General features: G+C 41.1%; 2 protein-coding genes across 2 annotated transcripts; one reads left to right on the forward strand and one right to left on the reverse strand.

Moving 5' to 3' along the window:
• The first annotated feature begins 2566 nt into the window (after positions 1 to 2566).
• LOC137866212 (tubulin beta-2A chain) lies at positions 2567 to 8287 on the forward strand. Its single transcript, XM_068701964.1, has 4 exons — positions 2567 to 2765; positions 3149 to 3257; positions 4528 to 4638; positions 6912 to 8287. Exons 1-4 carry the CDS (start codon positions 2709 to 2711, stop codon positions 7994 to 7996), a joined length of 1362 nt encoding a protein of 453 aa, XP_068558065.1. The 5' UTR covers positions 2567 to 2708; the 3' UTR covers positions 7997 to 8287.
• A 3210-nt stretch (positions 8288 to 11497) lies between these two features.
• On the reverse strand, positions 11498 to 20540 carry dsg2l (desmoglein 2 like). Its single transcript, XM_068737973.1, has 14 exons — positions 20371 to 20540; positions 19574 to 19696; positions 18553 to 18708; positions 18323 to 18464; positions 18061 to 18224; positions 17586 to 17720; positions 17303 to 17488; positions 16899 to 17176; positions 16620 to 16762; positions 16312 to 16533; positions 15461 to 15691; positions 15011 to 15138; positions 14565 to 14894; positions 11498 to 14455 (listed from the first exon to the last, which is right to left on the reverse strand). The coding sequence occupies exons 1-14, from the start codon at positions 20422 to 20424 to the stop codon at positions 13292 to 13294; spliced, it is 3456 nt and encodes a 1151-aa protein (XP_068594074.1). The 5' UTR covers positions 20425 to 20540; the 3' UTR covers positions 11498 to 13291.
• Between the last annotated feature and the right edge of the window lie 1192 nt (positions 20541 to 21732).

Genomic DNA, 21732 nt, shown 5'->3' on the forward strand with positions numbered 1-21732 from the left:
TACGCTATGCTGTCATGCAATAGATCCACAAAAAAACACAGAGATGCTGGAAAAAGAAACAATGGCAACCTTCACACTACAAGCCTAAGTGAATATGATTTATTGCTCAGATCTGATTTTGACCTTATTTTTGAAACATGGCTTATATCAGATTCCAGTGTGAACTGGTCACAGTGCTGAAGGGACTCGCATGTGCACAAGAACAATAACAAAGACAGGACAGCCAGCAAGCTTTTGTATGGATGTAAACATGGAGGCACTGAAGCCAATGTTTACGGTATCATTATAAGTTCATATCAGAACCAGGAGTGGTGGGGTCGTGACGTGAAAGGCTTCACTGACACAGAATTCAAGGACTACTTTTAGTAATCTAAAGTTTAATGTCATTGGAAAAAATCTGATTGTGTCTAATTTAGGACTACATATGAAAGTGGCCCAAATCAGAATAGAAAAGAACAGATTCCATGTGATCCTGTGCTGTTCACAGTGTTCTAAAAAGAACAGATCTCAGTCACATATGCACACAAAAAAAAGTGATTTGGGCCATTTGCCTGCAGCCTGAACGTTGGCAAAGAGAGCCTGCAGGGATTTATGTTTGAGCAGCCAGGGAGAAAGACTTTTTATTTCCATCCAAAGCAAACAAACTACAACAATCTATGGTAAGTTAATTATGTAACTTTAGCTAGCTGGCATGTTTAATTTGTAGCCTATCATGCTCACCTTCCTCTAGTTATGTTGTCAATTGAAACACACTTATAAAAAGGATTTTGCAGGCAAGTGACTACCGCAAGGGGGAAACTGGGTAGTAGATGAATGTGGTTGTAATACAACTGCAACGTGATGAGATGTTATTTTTCTTTCTCCTAACGTTGTGTAGAGATCTCATGGGGGTGAACGTCCTTGGCTCCATTTTGCCACAAATTTTTAAAGCTGCCGGCACCACTACAACCTACACCAACCACTGCTTGTCAAGCACTACTGTTCAAAAAACCTTCTGATGCTAGCCTAGACATCTGAAAATAAACCTTATGATACTAACAAAGTTATTACTTCCATGCTTTTCTCATAAAATGCACAATTATAATCTGAGACCTTATCCGCTGTACTAATTGTTCTATAAATAAACAGTCATGAAGCAGGTTGTCCCACTACTGGTAGAAGATCTTATTTGAGATGAGTGGATGTGACTTTGTTTTGATAGTTTTTGTTTGCTTGTTTTTTAGACTTTGGCATCTGCACACACCCAGACACACATATGTATGTCCACAAACATTGCATGTTGTTGTGTAATAAAGTCCAGAATTATTCCAGTAACCACAATGCTATGATGAAATGGGTTACAGACCAAACAGGGGTTAGTTATCCATTAATGTAACTATTGATGTATGTCCACAAATCAAAGGGCACAGGATTCATGTGAGAAGTGTATGATACTGTATGAAAAAGCAGCTGGTCTCTGGAAATGTAACAGACACCTCATTCATGGTTTAAACTATGAACAAGCACAAAAATGAGCATCTCCATTGGCTTTAATGAGGACGAGAGCCACAGAGACGAGACGTTCAACTATGGTCAAGGGTAAGAAATGGTTGCTTGCATTTGTATAGCGTCCTCCTAGTCTTCTGACCACTGAAAGCGCTTCTACACTACATGTCAGCATTCGCCCATTCATCACTGATGGCAGGGGCTAACATGCAAGGTGTGACCTGCCCATCAGCACTTAATTAACTCCCATGGGAAATGATGCTGGCGCTATATGAAAAATTAAGAATGCACCAAAGTTACTATTCATAAGCAGAACATGCTTATCTGTACAACATTTCATGACAATGCATTTGATAATCAAAATGCTTCATTCTGTATCAAAGTGGTGGACCAACTGTTTGACCAAAACGGCCTTCCCTATAGAGCCACACTAAAGGGCCCTATCCAAGGTGGCTCCTGCTTTTTACCCACTCTTGAGGACTGGTTTTATAGAGGGGCGCTGTGTCAGAATGAAGTTTAGATATATTTGATATTTTAGTTGATAATTTGCTAACGTACACGTTATCACAACTGACATATATAAAATCTAGCAGCGTTAAAAATAGTTTGGTTTCTCCCACTCCGACACCCACAGCTCAGTCATCTTTGCCCCCAGGGTCCCCAAGCGAGTTAATCCAGTCCTGGCTGTAACGTTTGTCAACTCATAAGAGCATCTGCATCATTCAAACCACAACATGAAAATATACATTTTTCATGTTTTTTCAACTTTAATGGTCGGGGTCTGAATATCAAAAAGAAACGACAGTCTTTTTTTAAATACAGGTAGCTCACAGCTGCTCCTGAACCTTATATTCACACACTCTGCACATGTAGAACCGCAGCCTTCAGTATCATGAAGGTTGACATTTCCTGGCAGAGAAAACCAGCAAAGCATGGCAACGTTTTCCCTGTATGGGACCGGGTGATGTCAGAGGGGTATGATGCAGCATGATCCTCTAGCCCACTGCATCAAACTGGGGCGCTCCTATTGGCTGACCGGGGTATTGAGATGCTGCGCCGTGTGTCGCGTCATCTGACCAGCAGCACGTTTGTCTATCTCGCCGGCTTAACACTCGCCCTAAATGAGACAGTGCAGATTTTGAGAAACGCAGCGGCAAGAGACCGAAGACTGGACGCCGGTGAAATCGAGACAGAACGCACTCTGCCCACATCCGCAGCACACCATGAGGGAAATTGTTCATCTCCAGGCTGGACAGTGTGGAAATCAGATTGGAGCGAAGGTATGAATATTACAATCCAATTAAGGAAGGGGAATATTCCCGTAATTGGATTTTAATACGGAAAGCGCCATTTGTTATTGTTTTGAATAATTTATAGAGTCAATTAAATAATACGATTGGCGTCTCCTTGGCATATGTAAATAACTATGTATATATTTATTTTGTTAAGTTTGGGATGGATTATTTATTGTTTATATATGTGCAGGGTGCGGTCCAGCTGGGCTGTGCAGTGATGTGGCCCCCTCTGCTGCGTGTCATTTTGTCATGCGCACTTAGTGGCCTGATGCGCGCGCCTAACTCGTTTTCACACCATGTTATGTCGCTTATTGAGTCCCACATATTGTGGTATTGAAGCTCATATGATCATGTTTGTCCCGTCTTAGTTCTGGGAGGTGATAAGTGATGAGCATGGCATCGATCCCACCGGTAGTTACCAAGGTGACAGTGACCTGCAGCTGGAGAGGATAAACGTCTACTACAACGAGGCTTCAGGTAAAAATAAAAAAGTGTTAGGGTTTGTTTTAAAGTAACCAAATGTCTACATCTGAATCATTTACATTGCTAATTGCTCTTGCATGACCTTATGCTACACAGACCTCATTTGAATACCACAGTTGATTTTGCACGTCACTAATTTAGCTGCAAGGGGAAAGTAGGTCCCACTATGAGTGCAGGGAAAATTAGGACAGTGAATCTGCTAAAATATCTCTCTCTCTCTCTCTCTCTCTCTCTCTCTCTCTCTCTCTCTCTCTCTCTCTCTCTCTCTCTCTCTCTCTCTTTCTCTATAGGGAGCACAGGTATCTGCAGTCTCTGTATAGCTGACCCCGAGCCCATTGTGCCTCGGTCTCATCTCAGTATCTGATTTTTATATTTTATATTGAAGGTCGTTCCAAATGCATTACATGTCATTCCTCACAGCTGCCGTGCGTTTAACAAACAAATCATGCAGCTCTGTGTCCAGCGATATGGTCTTTGAACTGACGCATGTCAGAGAAGGACAAGTCAGTGCAGATCACAATCTATGTGTACACAGGATTGAAATCGCTCATGCGCTTTGCCTAATTGAAAGGCGCCTATAGGCCTAAACAGCATACACTATTAACATCTACCACTAATCTATTTCCTAGCAGCGAGCATTATTGATCCTTTGTTTCCATGTTGCATGCTGGCATCAGTGTCACCTACTGGGTCACTACTGAATGTGTATCGACTGAGCATCTCATAAATATATGTATCCTTAGACGTTAAGAGAATATAATGGCAGATGTGCAGAGGCAAGCAACATTAAGACTTTCCCAGGCCATATAAGAAAAGAAAAAAGAGGTAAGGGTCGAATGCTTTGTTTAAATGCACACTGCAGAGCTTGCAATTTCTAAAGCCCCACTGGTCTAGAATAAGCGGTGCAGCATACTGCAGCAGTTTGCTTACAAGAAGGGTTACAGACGAAGAAAGAGGAACAAAGTAAGGTGCATGAAAAAAACAATAGAAGGCACCAATTCGGTCTTTAATAACCAGCTTGATGGACAGGTTGTAGTGTCCTATAAACAAAAGACTGTTTACCTAAAAGATTACATTAGCAAACAGCTCTGCTGTATTTAAACCCATTTAAACCCAGTATTACATTTTTTTTAAATAATTTCTTCCGTGGTTGACTACACATGTTCTGACACCATGTACACTGAGACTGGCGATATCTTACTCCACCCTTCCATCCATCACCTCTCTCTGTCCCTCTATCTTCTGCTCTTTTTTTGGTCCAAAGGCAGCAAATATGTCCCTCGTGCCATTCTGGTCGACCTGGAACCAGGAACCATGGATTCGGTACGCTCGGGCCCATTCGGACAACTGTTCAGGCCTGACAACTTTGTCTTTGGTGAGTGGACAATTAATCACAATGTCACCCCTCACCCTGAAGCAACTTCACATACAGTGTAAATTGTGTGTCAGCAGCCGCTGTCATATCCTATGGAGCTGTGCTTAATTTCAACTGAGGGCTTGACAGCACTGCGTATTTCCAGCATGAAGCTTCTGCAGCCTCTCAGCGATGTGCCAGTAGTGTGAGGCATTGTCCATGTGCAGCTGAGTCAGTATGAGACAGCTCTCGTGATGACTCAGCGAAAAATAAATCTACAAGGAGGTGATGCTGCAGTGCTGCTCACAAATTAGGATTCAGGGGCCAATAAACTCTACAGGATGACTCTCCGTTATAGAATTATCGTTTACCAGGGATTTCATTTACATGTCTCGATCATTAAAGAGCTAAAGAACTAATGTACATTTACTAAAAAATTACACATGCTTCATTTTCAGAATTTCTCATTTATAATAAATAACTTAAGGTATTTCAGTGAGAACTTTACAAAGGTTGTCATAAATATGTTGTAACAAATGGCTTCATTAATGGTTACTACATGATTTATTAATGCGTTACAGATCATAATAATTAATTAAAGTGTAACTTCACCTCAAGATCTGAGCCACAGCCCACCCAATGCATATTTTTTTTAAATAAGGTAGATGGGTCAAACAAAGAAGCTGCTGTTTGTGTCCCGTGCAAAACTAAAAGTAAACGTTGACATTTTGTCACATTGTTAGTCAAGTTAATGTCGACCAGACTCTTTTTCTTAACCTGACTAAGTGGTTTTGTTGCCTGAACCTAACTTTCTGTGAATACAGAAGTTTACTTTGAAAATACGCAGTATGTATGTAAGGAGTAGAAATATACACACTGTCCCTGACACGTCCAAATTGCTAGAGGGCTACCTAGAGGGTCATAGTATGAAGCTTAGGGCCACTGACAAGCATTGGTATTTGACTTGTTAGGAGTGAGAATGTGTTGAAAAAATGGGCAAGCAGCTGAGAGATGAAACTACGCCCACTTCCAAATGACAAAAGCCTCAATGACAGCTACAGTAGCTTGGAAAATAGTGACATGGCATGGTGCACTGAATTTGATGAATTTACTGTTTATCAGACCACAAATGAGACAGGTATTACACCCCCGTTCCCTCCACCTCACTCTCAACTGCTGGGAGGCTAATGTTACTTGGCCTGGAGAAGGTTGGGTGCCAGTTAAAGAGAGACCCTCATGGCTGTAGCCGCTCGAGTGGCGGTCTGTTCTCCTCCTGTAGTCAGCTAATGGCGAACAGCCACCAGCCCGCTGTTTCGCTCTTTTTCTGTTACCACTGTAACGTTAGCATTAAAATATGGTCGAACTAGCAAGCTAACATTAGCTAGCTAACTAGCAACCTGCTGAACGGGTATAATTAAACAAATTAATGTTTCATCTACGCACCATTGTCACAGTTTAGGAAAGCACATTGCTGTCGCCAGAGTGTCGGGCATTAACGCTTCTCCACCAGATTTTGTAATGTGCTGACAGTTTAATTTCCAATCCTCAGAAAGGAGAGAACAGGCTTGTGCTGTGAAAGATTAGGGCTGATTTCAAAAAGTAGATCATGTTTTAAGCCATTTTCAACCATGAATTGAGTAAGAAATGTCATAGTGAATTCAGCATTGAGGTGTTTCGCCAAAGTATGGTCATATCAATTAGTTTATAGTTTAAAAATCACGTTTAAGTACAAAGTTACCAATGGAAGAAAAGCATTACGGTTGCCAGTTTGTTAACGTTAAGAGTATACAGCCATAATAGCGGCTCTGTCAGGCTGTACCTAGGAACAGTAGTACTTTGAGATAAATGCTAATGTCAGCATTGCAACATGCTAACAATAACAATGTTGATGTTTAGTAGCTGTTTTCCATGTTCACCATTTAATTCAGCATTTTAACATTGTAACATTTCCTACAATAATTGGGACTTAATACAGAGTACAGCTGGGGCTTCTGGGAGTTGTTAGAATTAATGAATGTCCATAAAAAAATTCATGGCAATTCATTTAAAAGTTTTTGAGACATTTCACTCAAAAACACAAATGTCAATCTCATGGTGGCATTAGAGGTAAAGTTATGGGATCACCAAATTGATTAGGATCATCCTCTGAGGACTATGGATGTCTATACAAAATATTATGGCAACCTATCAATGAAAAAATGTGTTACAATACACCCGTAAAGTATGCCTTGCAGGAAGTGGCACCATTATTTGTCCAACATTATTTGTCTTTCAACATTATATGCATCATACAGGTCAAAGTGGAGCAGGAAATAACTGGGCCAAGGGTCACTACACCGAGGGAGCTGAGCTGGTGGACTCGGTAATGGACGTGGTGAGGAAAGAGTCTGAGAACTGCGACTGCCTCCAGGGCTTTCAGCTCACCCATTCACTGGGGGGAGGCACAGGTTCAGGAATGGGTACGCTGCTCATCAGCAAGATCCGCGAGGAGTACCCTGACCGCATCATGAACACCTTCAGTGTCATGCCTTCCCCAAAGGTGTCTGACACTGTGGTGGAGCCTTACAACGCCACTCTCTCTGTCCACCAGCTAGTGGAGAACACAGATGAGACCTTCAGCATTGACAATGAGGCCCTGTACGATATTTGCTTCCGCACCCTGAAGTTGACCACACCTACCTACGGAGACCTTAACCACCTGGTGTCAGCCACCATGAGTGGGGTAACCACCTGTCTCCGCTTCCCTGGCCAACTCAACGCTGACCTCCGTAAGCTGGCTGTCAACATGGTGCCCTTCCCCCGCTTGCATTTCTTCATGCCGGGCTTTGCGCCCCTCACCAGCAGGGGCAGTCAGCAGTATCGCGCCCTCTCTGTGCCAGAGCTCACACAGCAAATGTTCGATGCCAAGAACATGATGGCCGCCTGTGACCCTCGCCACGGACGCTACCTCACCGTGGCAGCCATCTTCCGCGGCCGTATGTCAATGAAGGAAGTGGATGAGCAGATGTTGAACGTACAGAACAAGAACAGCAGCTACTTTGTTGAATGGATTCCCAACAATGTCAAGACCGCCGTTTGCGACATCCCTCCCCGTGGCCTCAAAATGTCCGCCACCTTCATTGGCAACAGCACGGCCATCCAGGAGCTGTTCAGAAGGATCTCTGAGCAGTTCACGGCCATGTTCCGCCGAAAGGCCTTCCTCCACTGGTACACGGGCGAGGGAATGGATGAGATGGAGTTCACTGAGGCTGAGAGCAACATGAATGACCTGGTGTCTGAGTATCAGCAGTACCAGGATGCCACTGTTGATGAGATGGGCGAATATGAAGAAGATGAAATAGAGGATGAGGAAGAGGTCCGTCACGATGTTCGCCACTGATTGTAAAACACTGACACGACACTCTGAGTGAAACAGTCCTTCAAAAATATTTATTGTTGTAAACATAGCTGTTTAGCTGATCTTATTTTGCATATAGATATAGCTTATACTGACAAAGATCATGATCATAGGTGTTACAACCTAAAAATATGCAACAATAGTAATTGGTTTTCCAAGTCATGCTTTGCCAGTGTCAAAAATAAGTACAGTCTTGTTCTAAACACAGTTTTGTAAAAATGTTCTTCAACATGCATTCACTGTCTCAAGTCTCCAATAAAAGTTCTGTCAATACTTCATGTCATGTTTTTATTTGGTAGTTACACAGGTGTCAAGGTTAATAATAATATAGGTCCTTTCGCTGTGAGGTGTTATATATTTACACAATTCTATATGCCATGAATGAGAAATCCTTTTGTTAAGGTGTGATGATACCCCACGAACACCCACAAGCAACACAAAACGACTTGCTACCTGTACCTGTACCTTGATAGCAAGGGCTGTATGTGTAGCTAAAGCCTGACATAGCTTATTTCTTTGTGACATAGACCTCCATTGTTGTCCAGAAACTGTTATCAACACATCAGTGAAGCACACTGCTGCACTGTGTGCATTGTTCCTTATTTGCAATGAACAAGGGCATTGTAGTTTATTTTGAGTCATACACAGTCCTAGTGCAGTACATACTAAATAGCACAGCTGTTTTAGGAAGATATTTTGCAAGATTTACATTTTCAATAGGATAGAAGGGGCTTGGGGCCACAGACAGGGGCAAAGACAAGGTGGGGAAGTCAGAAAGTATTAACGTCCAGTCAACTGCGTTGTAGTTTTTGGTCTTTTCATTTGTTGACAGTATATATTAAATATATAGTTTGCCAACCTTATCCTGTAGTGTACTGACGCACGCATTTAGCCCTTTTATAGCCAAACATACTTTTGACTAATGCAGTACCCAGTAAGATGACAAATAGCAACATCTGATCAGATACATTTTGCAATATATAGAGTGAAGTAACCACAAGACTTATAACTTGACTTAAAGGAGTCTGTTTGGTTTGAATTTCGTAAAAGTGCGGAAGTCACTTTGAAATATTGATCTTGTAATGGAGTGAGACCTCTGCTCGCAGGAGGCCGCGGACCTCTCGCTCTTTCGTTGTTGTTTGAGCAACGAAGTCACGCTAAGAAAAATCAGCTGGATCCGGCTTACAATGAAAAAGTATTTATAATTCACAAATGCTAAAAAGACAATTACAAACTGAATTACACTGTCGACAGTAAGGAATCGCGAAACCGAGTTCAAAGACTCTTCCCCCCTACCGGCCCACAAACGCCAGTTTACAGTAAAGAAGATCGCCAAGAACTGAACAACATCTCTCCGAACAATGTTTTTATACCCAAAAGTCAGTAGTTTACTTTCAAAAGTCCATTATCAGCTTTGTGATTGGCTGGAATCCGATTGTCTCCTCCTGTCCTCGGACAATGCTCTCCATTGGTCTAAGTGATCCGCATAATGTCTGAATAGTGTCCTCTGGTCCGACCTGTCCTCCTCCTCATAAAACTGCGTTTACCCGACCCCCATGTTTTCTTAGGGCTGTCTTCATCTACATCTCTGTTTGATCAATACATCTCCTTCCCCCACTGTTAACACCCCACATTCCTGAAGTCAGCTCACCAAACTCATCACATTATCATACAGTTGTTTTCGGATCTGAAAAGCCTGTCTCAAAGGTCTCTCTCTTTCCCTCAAAACATTCAGTAACTGTATTTATAGTTTGATACATAGAATGATTATACTTTTATGATTTAACACTTTTCCAAACAAACATGTTATAACATTATATCCACCACTAGGAGTGATTATTAAACACATTAACATTGCTTTTTAACTTTAAATTCTTCACAATCTATAGCCTTTTTTTGCAGATAAGCTGACAGATTGTGACACGTACGAGCAACCAGGGAGGAGCCCAGCGACAGTAAATAAATAAATCTTTTCAGAACATGCAGGCAGATAAGCAATAGCAGAATGTCAAACATGCATTAATCACTGCCAATCTAACAATGTAAAGCACACCATGATGGCAGCATGATGAAACTTGCTGATATGAGACTCGGGCACATGCTTAGACAAGAGCAGAAATTGGCTGTTAACTTAGTCTCTTAGGGTTTTACGTTTGAAATATGTTACACTTCTGGCCACACCCCATATTAACTGTCAAACCAAGAATTTTCCATTTGAAAGCTGATGAGAAACATCTGCTTTGACATGACGAATGGCCATAAGAGCAAAACCAAGAATAAAACACACAACCCAGAAAGAGAAGTAGAGCAGCAATTTTTATCCCTGAGCCAGATGGAAAAATGCAGGCTTTTCGATATGTCTTTTGCGGTGATTTAGAAGTAAATCATTTAAACCAATAATCCCAGAAGAATGACAAGAACACTCTGTGTTTACCCACAAGGATTCCTACTTTAGTGAGAGTACAATTACAAACTATCTCTTTTTACAGTACCTGCTCTGATAAAATACTGAGCAGTCTCAATGACACAGATTCACTCAAGCGCGTGAATTAAAACTGTAATTTTTCTTACTGCATATTATAAAGAAGATGCATTAGTTTTTTTTACATTCAGCGCACATGTTGACAGCATGACTGATGGTTTGATCTGATCTAAGATGGTGGTGGAACATGTGCTTTGACGTTTGTGCATCTTCCTTCTGATTACATTGCAACACTCAGAAGCCTGTGGTGTTGACTTCATCCTTGAGTGCAAAAACAATAATTTGAAAAGATGAGCTGCTTCTCAGCTCTGGTTAGAAAGATGAACACTAAGCTTTTGAGCGGCCACATCTAATTTCAAATCCCTCTTTGGCTGTTTTCAAACTTTACCTGCATGGTAATGATCTGTGCACTACTCCATGAGGGAAACCTGATTTTCTACATTCTCTTCTTTGTTTATGTTAAGCATGTCTGAACCCCACTGAATGAAGCGTGTCTCAACTGACAGAAATATGCTGTCGGTTTAAAGTTCAGGAATGGATTTTATGTTTTTCACTTGTGAAACTCTACAGTCAGCACTTTTGCATGGTTTCCATATGTGCATTTGAGAGTTAGCACCAAAACTAATTTTCAATTTACATTCCAATGATTGTTCACATCAAAGACTATTTACAGGAGTACTCTTAACATGTTATCTCGGTCTTTACAGAATGTGTTGTAGTTGTAGTAAAACATTTGACAGTGAATGGGTGAAACACTCAGTAAAAAAGTATAAATGTATCACTCTTTTAGAAAGAGTACAATACAGGGTAATGATATATTTGTTTACACCTGATTTGCAGTGCAAAACAAATACACAGTTTGTTTCTGTTGAAAGCTAGATGGCCAGTTAAAATTATCTATTTAAACTAAGACACTATGTGGAGTGTCATCCAAACATGTATGGCTTTCCATGCACTTGTTACAATACTTGTAACCAGACAAAAAGCATCAACACAATAGCTCTTTTCCATTTGATTTTATTACGACAGGAGGTGCGAAACTTTGAAAAATGAAACATCCTCATTATCATATCCAATACTGCTTTAGTGCAGCCCTGTTCTAAAGCAATATACAGTTTTCAATATTCACACAGCATGTTAGAAACTACAGATGGAAACACAAACACATCAATAGCAAGTAGAGCAATATCAGAGTCCTTCTGCTAAATGTTTTCAGTGCTTGGCAAGCTCGTCCTTGATTACTCTGCCTATCCCCATACCCAGTTTATGTTACCTTTACACACGCACACACATACATACACACAAACACACACGGCGAGAGATGGAGAAACACACAATAAAAACGACACATTAAAAGCCTATCTGATAATTACGGCACAGTATATATTTGTAAAAATAGGGTCGTCAGCTTTAATGTACATCTTTTTTTTTTTTTACAGAATTGGCACTTAGATCTTTTGGAGTTAACACTTGTCTTATTAGAAAATCACAATTTAGAAACACACACATATTCAGTAGAAACAATAAAAACAATAAGAGAGCAACAATAAAATAGAGCTTTTTTTTCTTTAGTTTACAGTCTGTGGTGACTATGTTATCTTTTCTTGGTACACTATATCATTCAAACACATTGGCTTTGGTTATTCATCATATCTACCGTACAAACAGCGTTTACACATGTTCCAAGCAGTAGCCTCCTATTTAACATCTCCTGATTAGTTACAGTATAACCAAGTTCAACAATATAAAGGTTGCAGAACGGCTTATGGCACGGCTAAAGCTAGTACTATAAAACACAACCGAAGCCATAGAATCACACCGCACTATGAAAATATAGTAGTCAGAGCACTGAATCTTGTGTTCAAAGCCTGCAACATTATTGTAGCTACCTCTGCTATAGCCACTTTCAAACTAATTGAATGTGTCAAGCCTAGCGACTTACGGTATAATTATAGACATTAAAACATAACTTTTGTCAAGGGAAAAAATATTAGGATTCTATGAGCGCCATGCTATGTGTTGAGCAAAAAGTAAGATTTGAATCCGTACCAATGACATGACTATTTGCCAGGTTCTGGGGTGTGTTATTTTTCACACCCTTGTGGGACTTTAGTTGTACAATCGAAGATGTAGGGCGGGTAAACTTTTTGTTTGCTTTTTCCACTTTCCCGTTGGTTGGGAGATCAGAGGTCAGAGGTTTTAAGTTTTTGTTTACTCAAGTTCTAGCTATGTTTACTTTAGCTGTTACTGGAGCCATTTGAGTTTTGTACCTGAAATAAATACAGTGGTTTTAGGGCTGTCATTTGGTGTAGAACGAGGGAACTCACACTTGCCAAGGTTTTCAGTCGGCAGCGGTGTAACAAGAGAAATCATGTAATGCCTCTTAAAATCAGTTGCTTTGTCCCAATTCTGTTCTTGACACTAATACTGCGTAGTGTGCGCTTTCAACTAATGTTCGTATTAGCAGGTAGCATACAAGAAATGCATGCACTTTTTCGTATCAACAAATGTCATCATTTTACTAAACAGCATTAGTATGGCAATCCAATGCTTTCTATGGCCACAATAGTCACATAGTCAATACCACGTGTTAACTACTTTAAGCAGTAGTGACATTACTAGATGAGGACATGCAGAATTGCACTTTTGGTCCAACAGACTAAACTATCCTTTTACCAGTTTTACCACAATTTATCACAATCTGTTGAAAATACATGTATTAATATACAGTATTACATTTTACATATATCAAAAAAAGTGTGACATTAGTGAATATGCTAAACAAAAGGGCTGCTTTACGCTCTTGTACTGGATTCAATATTTCTCTCAGTGACTGAGACCTTCTTACGTTGCACAACAACTCTCTGGCTTCCTTGCAATTTGGGTGTGGCTTTCAGAGCAAAGTTGTCATTTGAACCTGTAGAGCCGTGGGAAGCCAGTAAAAAACTCTGAGTTTGAACCTGAAAACCTTGACCTCTGATCTCTGAACCCTGCTCTGCAGACCCATGTCCTGTCTGACCAATGCCCTGTGCTAAGCTCGCACCTTGCTCTCCACCTGAGGAGCCATTCTCCACCAACAACACTTGCCTGGACCTGGAGAGGGTCCCTTGTGAAAGGCCTTGTGCTACCTGCCCCGTCACTCCACCCATTCCTACTTGCCTATCTACAAGGACCACACCCTGACTACCTTGCAGGCCACCAACCTGCACCAGACCCTGAGTTCCTTGCAGACCACCAACTTGCACCAGACCCTGACCACCTTGCAGACCACCAACCTGCACCAGACCCTGACCACCTTGCAGACCACCAACCTGCACCAGCCCCTGACTACCTTGCAGGCCACCAACCTGCACCAGTCCCTGACTTAGCCCAACTTGGCCTACTTGACCTACTGCCTGCTGGGTCCCCCCTGCCACAAGCACCACTTGGGGATTGGGCTCGACTACATACATGGGAGTGGCAGCATAGTACATAGTGGGCTGCTGTATGAGCAGCGTCTGACTGGGAATCACAATGTTGTCTTGGACATGCACTGTGGAAGCAGTGGCTGAACCCTGGGCTCTCTCAGTGATTCTCTCCTCCTGCACAATGGTGGAGGATCCAGACGCTACGTTGGAGGTGTTGAGGGTGTTGATGTTCATGTGGTCCCTGTCCCTGGTGGTCTCCGTGTGAGTACCGACATGTGTGTTGGTGGACATGGAGGGCCAGACAGGAGACACTGGTCTGGGTGGAGAGAATGAAACCTGTGCATCCACGGATTCTGTCACCAAGGTTGACCCCTGACAGATCTCAGCCAGGGTTTTGAATTTAGGCCCAAGATCATCGAGGAAGGCGAGGTCATTATCATTGTCTAGAAGGCTGCAGCAACCTACAGAACCTGCCAGGGACTCCTGACCTTCATAGTCATAGACCAGAAGACTGTCCTTCTGCTGAGATTGGTGAGCAGCGTGGTCGGATTTCTGCAAATAAAAAGAACCAGAATGTATTTTTGTTATAAAAACAAACTTATGATTAAAAGTTCTAAGATTTTGTTAAAAACCATTGGACTTGGGTGTTTTATGTACTCACACTTGAATAATACTCCCCCAGGAACTGATTAGATAGAGCCATCCCATCAAAGGCCCCAGCCCCGTATCGGGAGAAGCGTTGTCCTTGTCCTGTCTTCATACCAGCATCCATGTAGTCCATCCCCACCTGCCCACTGGAATGGTGATATTGGTTGTACATGTCCATGTTCTCGGCTGTCAATATGGAAGTGTTTAGGCCACCGCCTCCACCTGCTGCGCCTCCTAATTCAGTCAGTCCTCCTAGGTATCCCTTTCTTTCATAGGTGTTGATGTTCCTGGCATTCACTGTGCCAAGATCAACTTCCCCTGGCGCATGTAGAAGAGGCACTTCCTGTGAGAAAAATGTAAGATCCACGTCAGAGAAGCAGCATTTTAGGCAAATGTGTTTGACAAATGTATTTAAAACTAAATATATCCAAACATTTTATAAGTGTTGTATCAAAGTACCCTGTCTTCTCCCTGTCCCTCGGTGTGATATGAGATGAGCTGTTGTTTTGTATCAAATGGAATGGCCTTGAAATCTCCAATAGCTGCGGCACCTCCACACAGGCAGAACAGCAGCAGCAGGGGCAGCACTGAAAAATAGTATCAGACTATGTGAACAGAAATTCTTAGAAAACTATACTGGTCAGGTCAAATAAAGTCAAACCATTAATCAGTTAATTATTTTGACTAACAAGAGGGATCAAACTCATGGGAAAACATAACAAATAATTGTGTATACATGCATGAGTCATCAACTGCTGCTTTCAAAAAGTGTAGGTGATTAGTACTTTGTTTTAATCTCTCCCAGCACGCTACAACATGTCTGGTTAGGCAACCTTGTAGGGGAAAGTTGATGATTCTTATAAAATAACCAACCCGTGGGAGAAATCAAGTAGGTAATGCTCTACTCACACAGCAGAAGCAGCAGTCCCAGGAGCAGAAGCAGGATACCTGAAGCTCCAAAACCTGCAGTCTTTGTAGTGCGTGACCTACAGCTTTTAGTGCTGCCATCGCAATTACACACAATTACATCCATCATCTGAACATCAGCACATGATTTCCCCTGCTGGTCTTTGACCTCCACTGCCACTTTGTATGTGCCTGGCCACAAGTTGGCTTGGTCTCGCAGAATGGCCGTGGTCTCTAAAGAAAGATGAGAGTCACATTTTAAAAAGGGGTGCACAATTTTATAAATAAGTTAGTTTGTTTGTGTCTTACTATAGATGGCAATGATTACGTTCTCTAAACAGATATGATTAAACCAAGAATGACCTCTTTCACGACAAACATATACTTCTCATGGCAGAAAAAGCACAGATAAGGCTGCAAAAATGAACAATAGTTCCATTTGATTTTAGTGTCTCAGTAATCCATGCCAGTGATACAATATGGACAATAGCAGTGCCCTGAAACTAATGCACCTATATGTGGAATGCAGTAAAAAAGAAAGTGCTTTCCAATTATTGTTGCAATTATTATGTGAGCAAACCACCCCTGGCTAGGTGATTTTGGAGCTTAAAATATGTTGAATTTGTAGCAACATAACTTGTTTGTGTTATTCACACAAAGTTGTACCACCTGACGCCAATGAAATGACAAATTAAAACAACTATACAGCACTGAAATGATCACAATCTGCTTGCAAGTCTTACTGGATTTGTCTTAAAAATGTTCTTTAATGTAATCCTCGAAGAGTACTTAGGCCGAAAGCCCACTAAACGCTGATTTGCAGGAAATTTGCCAAGGCGTAATTGTAATCTTACCATTAAGATGCTCCACTGTCCATTTCTCCTTTTTGCTCCCCTGAATCACAGTGAACTCAAATGGTGTAGAATTTGGGAACTCGTCTTCGTCTACGGCTGTGGCGTAGATCACGTTATCCTCGAGGCACATGGTGTGACTAGTAGCGGTCAGTTTCGGACAGTGGTCATTAAAGTCCTCCACCTGGATGGCTATGGTCCCTGTGGCAGTTTTTGAGGGAGTCTCTGAAAGCCAATCAAAAGAGAGATTAATGTTTAACCTCCACCGTATCTGTGCACAAGAGAAGAATGATCATCTTTACAGAACTCACCGTTGGTGATGCAGATAATTTTGGCATAATATGTTCCATTGATCAAGAACTTGGACTCTCTGTCAGGTAGTTTATTCAGCTTGATATCTGCTGTCTTTTCATCAATAATCAACCAGTTGTCATCATCTTTGATTTTAGCATACCTATAAATATGACAATACATATATGTGAGGACAAAAAAACAACAAGCGATTCATGTTCAATACATCGATTCAAAGTCGCAAAGAGAGCCATGTATACAACTGCTGTTTAGCGACATCTATCACTATGTGGCCGTACCTTACGTCGGTGGCTGTCTTTAGCGTGTCACTGTCAATGGCAGCGTAGTTGGCGATGACTTTTTTGATGGAGATGGTAGTGTGGTCCTCAGAGAGAGTCACCACTTTGACACTTGGTTGGAATCGGGGGCCTTCCTTCTGATTGATCACATTGACATTGACATTGTAGGCTTTTTGGGTTGTGGCCGAAGTTGAAGCCCCACTGCCAAAACTGTACGCTGCTTTGTTGGAAACAGCCACTTGCAAGTTGACCAACTTTTGTTCCTCATAGTCCAAGGCCTGCAGATTCAAGGATAATGCACAGGATATGCCGTTCACATTAGCCTTCGTAGTAATGTTTACTCTGCTCGTTGAATCACACGGTTTACAATTTCAGTCTGTGAAAATGTAACTACACTTTTTTACCTTGTGTATCATGATAATTCCTTCATTGGTCTTAGAATCAGTAGTGATGTTGAAATAGCCAGCCTCATTCCCCGAGATAATTTCGAACACAGCCAGCCAGTTGTCAGTGTGAATCATATCCATGTCAATGGCTTTGATCCTCATCACTTCCACATTGACAGTGTTCTCCTGCACACTCCCTTCATACTGCAAATAATGCACACAGTTGCTTTAGAACAGCATTATTATAAAAGCCAATTTAAAAAAAGTAAAGTGTTGGTTGTGGTAATTGCGTCACACCTACCGATTCTTTCTCCAGGGTTGGAACATTGTCATTTATGTCCAGAATTTTTATCGCAATATCTCCGGTTCCTGAGTTTCCTCCACTTTGTCCATTCAAGTCTGAGGCTTTAATAGTCAACGTATATGTATCCTGTCTCTAAAGAATAGATAAGATATACAATGCACTGATTAATACATTATACTTTTTAAGTTTCCAGCAAAACCTGTTGACTCATATGTGAATAATTGTGTCTTAATATTTGGTTAAAAATTGCTAGGAAATGCACAAAATGCCTCTCTCTCACTGACTGTGAATCTACAGATAATAGGGAACTATGTTTTTGATGGAAAACAGCAGCTTTACATAGTGCGATGACTCTAAATGGACTCACCACTGTGTGATACTGATCCGACTACTGTGCTACAAGTTAAGAAACCTTCCAATGAAAATAATTGGTTGCACAAGAGAAGAATTTCCGGTCAGTTAAGTGCCTCACCTCCCTATCGAGGGTGTTCTGTTGAACCTGGACCTCCCCAGTCTGAGAGTTGATGAAGAACATCCCAGCGGTGTTACTCTGCTCCACAATGCTGTAGTACATCTGGGAGTTTAGTGTGTTCTCTTCATCATCATCAGTAGCTATAACTTTCATCACAACAGTACCTAGGAACCACCAAAGGAATTGAATAATATATCAGTTTCTTGAGTACAGGTAAAAATAACTTAGCCTTCACAATTGTGTTGTAGATGTCTTGAAATACCTGCTGCACTTGATTCATTGACGGATCCAACTTGCTGTACTTTAATGACTGGTGGGCAGTCATTCACATCCAAAACTTTGATGTTAAGTTCGATATCCTTTTCAGCTTTGGTCCAATTGGCGAACTTTGCAATACCTTTTAACTACAAAAAGAGATATCAGAACAACTTCACCATCTTCTCCCTGTGCAACTTGAGGGCTTGACTGCAATGAATGTTTTAGTGCTCTCACGTTATAGAAAGGGATCTTCTCTCGGTCCAGAATGGAATAGATTTTCACAAAGCCAGTATTTTCGTCGATACGAAATACACCTTGAGGGGACTGGTCAACACCAGGCCCTGACAGATAATACAATATCTTTGTATAGTTGGCCTTATCAGAGTGAATCTGAAAAATAAATACACAAACTGAAAATGAATCCACTTGATCTGGAAATCTGACATCTTTATTCTTTATTTACTGTACATTTTTAATATAACATCATTATTTTTTTAAACTGTATTCTATGAGGCATTCAGTTTATGTGAATGCAAGCATGTACCATGATAAGCAGTGGTGGAAAGTAACTAAATACATTTACTCAAGTACTTGTACTGTACTTGACAATATACCTCTACCTCACTACATTTCAGAGGAGAATGGTTAACATTTCACCTAACTCCATTTATTCAAAAGCTATAATCATATAATCAGTTAAGATTGTACATATAAAACAAATGATCTGTTTAAAACTAAATTATCTGTTTAAAATAAAAAAAAGAATATTACTATTACACTGACAGGAGCCCCTCTTCATTGACTACTAATCATTTTGATACTTCTGTGCTTTTACTTTAAGAAAATTCTGGCTGCAGGACTTTAACTTGTAATGGAGTATTTTATACTGTGATACTTTCATAATATGGCATCCAAATAACAAGATCTAGTTGACATGAACTAGAGTAGCAGACAGGTGAGTGTCTGTCTAAACATCAGACAATGACACATTTATTGTCTCGTTGTGTGCCTGAACTGACTCACTATAAACAGCTTGGGGAACTGAACTTACACATACTCGGTAATAAAACCAGTGAGGTGTTGCATTTTGTGTGACAAATCATTGTCATCCTTATCATTGTAAGGAAGGACAAATTGATGTACCTACAATTAATTAATACCACCATGGCTGCGAAAACATTCAAATCAAGAGTTAAGATATTCTGTATTAAAAGGATTCTTTAGAAAGAAAGGTAGAAAGAAAACAAGTACACACCTTAGCAATATACTCCAAGCCGGTGTAATCATTGTTCTCATACAGCTGTCTGGGAGCTACGATCCATTCTCTTTTCTGTCTTCGTAACACTGGCCCTTTTCCTTCTGCCCCAACAGGAACAAGCTGCAGGTAAACAATCAGGGAGGAAAACACGTGATCATCACTATTAATGTGTAATAGCTTCATTCACAACATCAAACGGCCCGTTATTGTTGCTCCTGGCTCTTAAACAATTTTACATATTTTTAAAAAAGAGCTTAGTAAATATGTGCACACAGCAAATTAATTGTTTTATTGTCAATAAACTATGGCCTAATGAACATATTTTAAATAAATGTGAAGACCGTCACCCTCTCTTTTACTTTGCAAAGTCTACATAACTTCACACAACATAACTGAAACCTGTTCACCATCCGTTGTTACAAAGCGTACCATCTCCCCTTATTTGACGTGAAATATTCATCAAGGGAAATCGACATGTGATACGTATGTATGACTTATTTATGACTTTTTTGTTCCAGTATTAAAGGAGATAAAGATGGAAAGCTGCTTTAACTGGAGAGGAAATACAAAAAGAGCCGTTCCGTGACAGTAAACATGGAAACTGCGCTTTTATTGTTCCTTTCGCATCTTTGGCCGCAAACCCGATTGTTTGTTACTTAAAACTGCACGCGCTAATTAATCCGGTGAGTTTGGAGCGCCACCAGATAAAAGCCACACCTGTGATAGTCCCGTTGTCCTAGCCACGATACCGGCCATGTAACAATGTGAAGCAACATAATGAAACGTTTACTCACAGTTAGGAAGATCGCCAGCAGAATAAACGGGCTGCATTCCAGCAGTGGAGCCATCGGCTTGAACAAAAAAAATGTTTTAAATAAACTTTGTGAAATTCTCCTCTAGAAATAAAAATCGCGACAATTTGACTCCGTCTGTAGTTCGGCGCTGGTTTCGTACAGACTTTGACCCTTCGGAGGGGAGGAGGAAGAACTTTTACAGCGATAGGCGGTTCCCTCTCTCTCTCCGTCCGATCGCTCACCCGCTGCTGCTGATAACAGGCGGAGAGAGAAGGGCGTCATGTCCATTGTGTGCATAGCACACTGCAATATTTGTGTGCAGCCTATTGTCTTTGGTCGGAAGAAGAAAAAAAAGTAGCCTGGAGTGAGAGGAAATCACTCCAGAACAGGCAACAACATGTGTCCAAACCAGACGAACATGCATCATCACTTTTATTTATGATAAAAAACAATGCGTTCAGTCTTGACTTTGCAGTGCGTGATCAAGTCTGCTTTTGAATTCTGATTGTGATATTCAGTTAAAGTGTTTTTTATTTTTCATTATTAGAGTATTGGAGTCCTTTTAGGGCCAACTTTCACAGTCATCTGTAAAACTTCAACTGTGCCTGTGAAATTCCCAAAGAGTGCAACACGCACAAACATTGATCTGCACGCTGACTGTGGACGAGTGGGTGCATGTAAAGCTTGGCGAGTTTGTTTAACAGAGAAAAAAAAAAGGGAGGGGAAAAAACGTTTGCGTTGCTAGGATACGAGAAACTTTTACTCCCCATGGTCAAAGATGTGTGTGTGTGTGTGTGTGTGTGTGTGTGTGTGTGTGTGTGTGTGTGTGGGAGAGGAATATCCAGTATCAGCTTTATCTTGCATGATAAGGCCATCAGTTACTGAAAGTTCATTGTGACGCATGTGTCTGACAGTAAAGCTCACATTTCACTGGGATTCTGCAGCCCCAGTGTTATTTCTTACTCACGGTGAGAGTGATTGCTTTGTGAGCAATCACTTATTCTTCATCGGTTTACTCAATCAGCATCTAACAGCAATATGAGCGCAAAAGTGAAAGGGCGGTTTCGACGGTACCACAAACACACAGCATATGCTGCACAGAAAAATAAATACTGCATACATTCAGGGTTTTCAATCTTTGTTTGTGAAAATGAAGCAGTGAGTTGTGTCACATGAGCCGGGCGTGGCGTGTCCATCCGGTTTGAGTGATCAAACTGCATTTCAGTGTCCTGTAAAAACACACACTCTTGTGTATGTGTGTAATGGCTGTTTGGACAGACAAATAACTGTACCTTATAGTATATTAGTACAGATATTATTGTAGGCATTAGATGCAATCATATGCAACAGTGTGGTACAACT

This window comes from Cebidichthys violaceus, unplaced genomic scaffold (genome assembly GCF_023349555.1).
Source record: "Cebidichthys violaceus isolate CVI_PGR_0920_01 unplaced genomic scaffold, fCebVio1.0.p SCAF_8, whole genome shotgun sequence".
NCBI lineage: Eukaryota > Metazoa > Chordata > Actinopteri > Perciformes > Stichaeidae > Cebidichthys > Cebidichthys violaceus.

Bases quoted from the DNA above. Each gene is read 5' to 3' on its own strand.
- dsg2l (XM_068737973.1), bottom strand. From the start codon at position 20,424: ATGGCTCCACTGCTGGAATGCAGCCCGTTTATTCTGCTGGCGATCTTC. The intron at 19,697-20,370 runs GTGAGTAAACGT...GTTTACCTGCAG, and splicing joins TGCTGGCGATCTTCCTAACT to CTTGTTCCTGTTGGGGCAGA. The intron at 17,177-17,302 runs GTAAAAAAGTGT...TTGAATCTGCAG, and splicing joins GAATTATCATGATACACAAG to GCCTTGGACTATGAGGAACA.
- LOC137866212 (XM_068701964.1), top strand. From the start codon at position 2,709: ATGAGGGAAATTGTTCATCTCCAGGCTGGACAGTGTGGAAATCAGATT. The intron at 2,766-3,148 runs GTATGAATATTA...GTCCCGTCTTAG, and splicing joins GAAATCAGATTGGAGCGAAG to TTCTGGGAGGTGATAAGTGA. The intron at 4,639-6,911 runs GTGAGTGGACAA...TGCATCATACAG, and splicing joins GCCTGACAACTTTGTCTTTG to GTCAAAGTGGAGCAGGAAAT.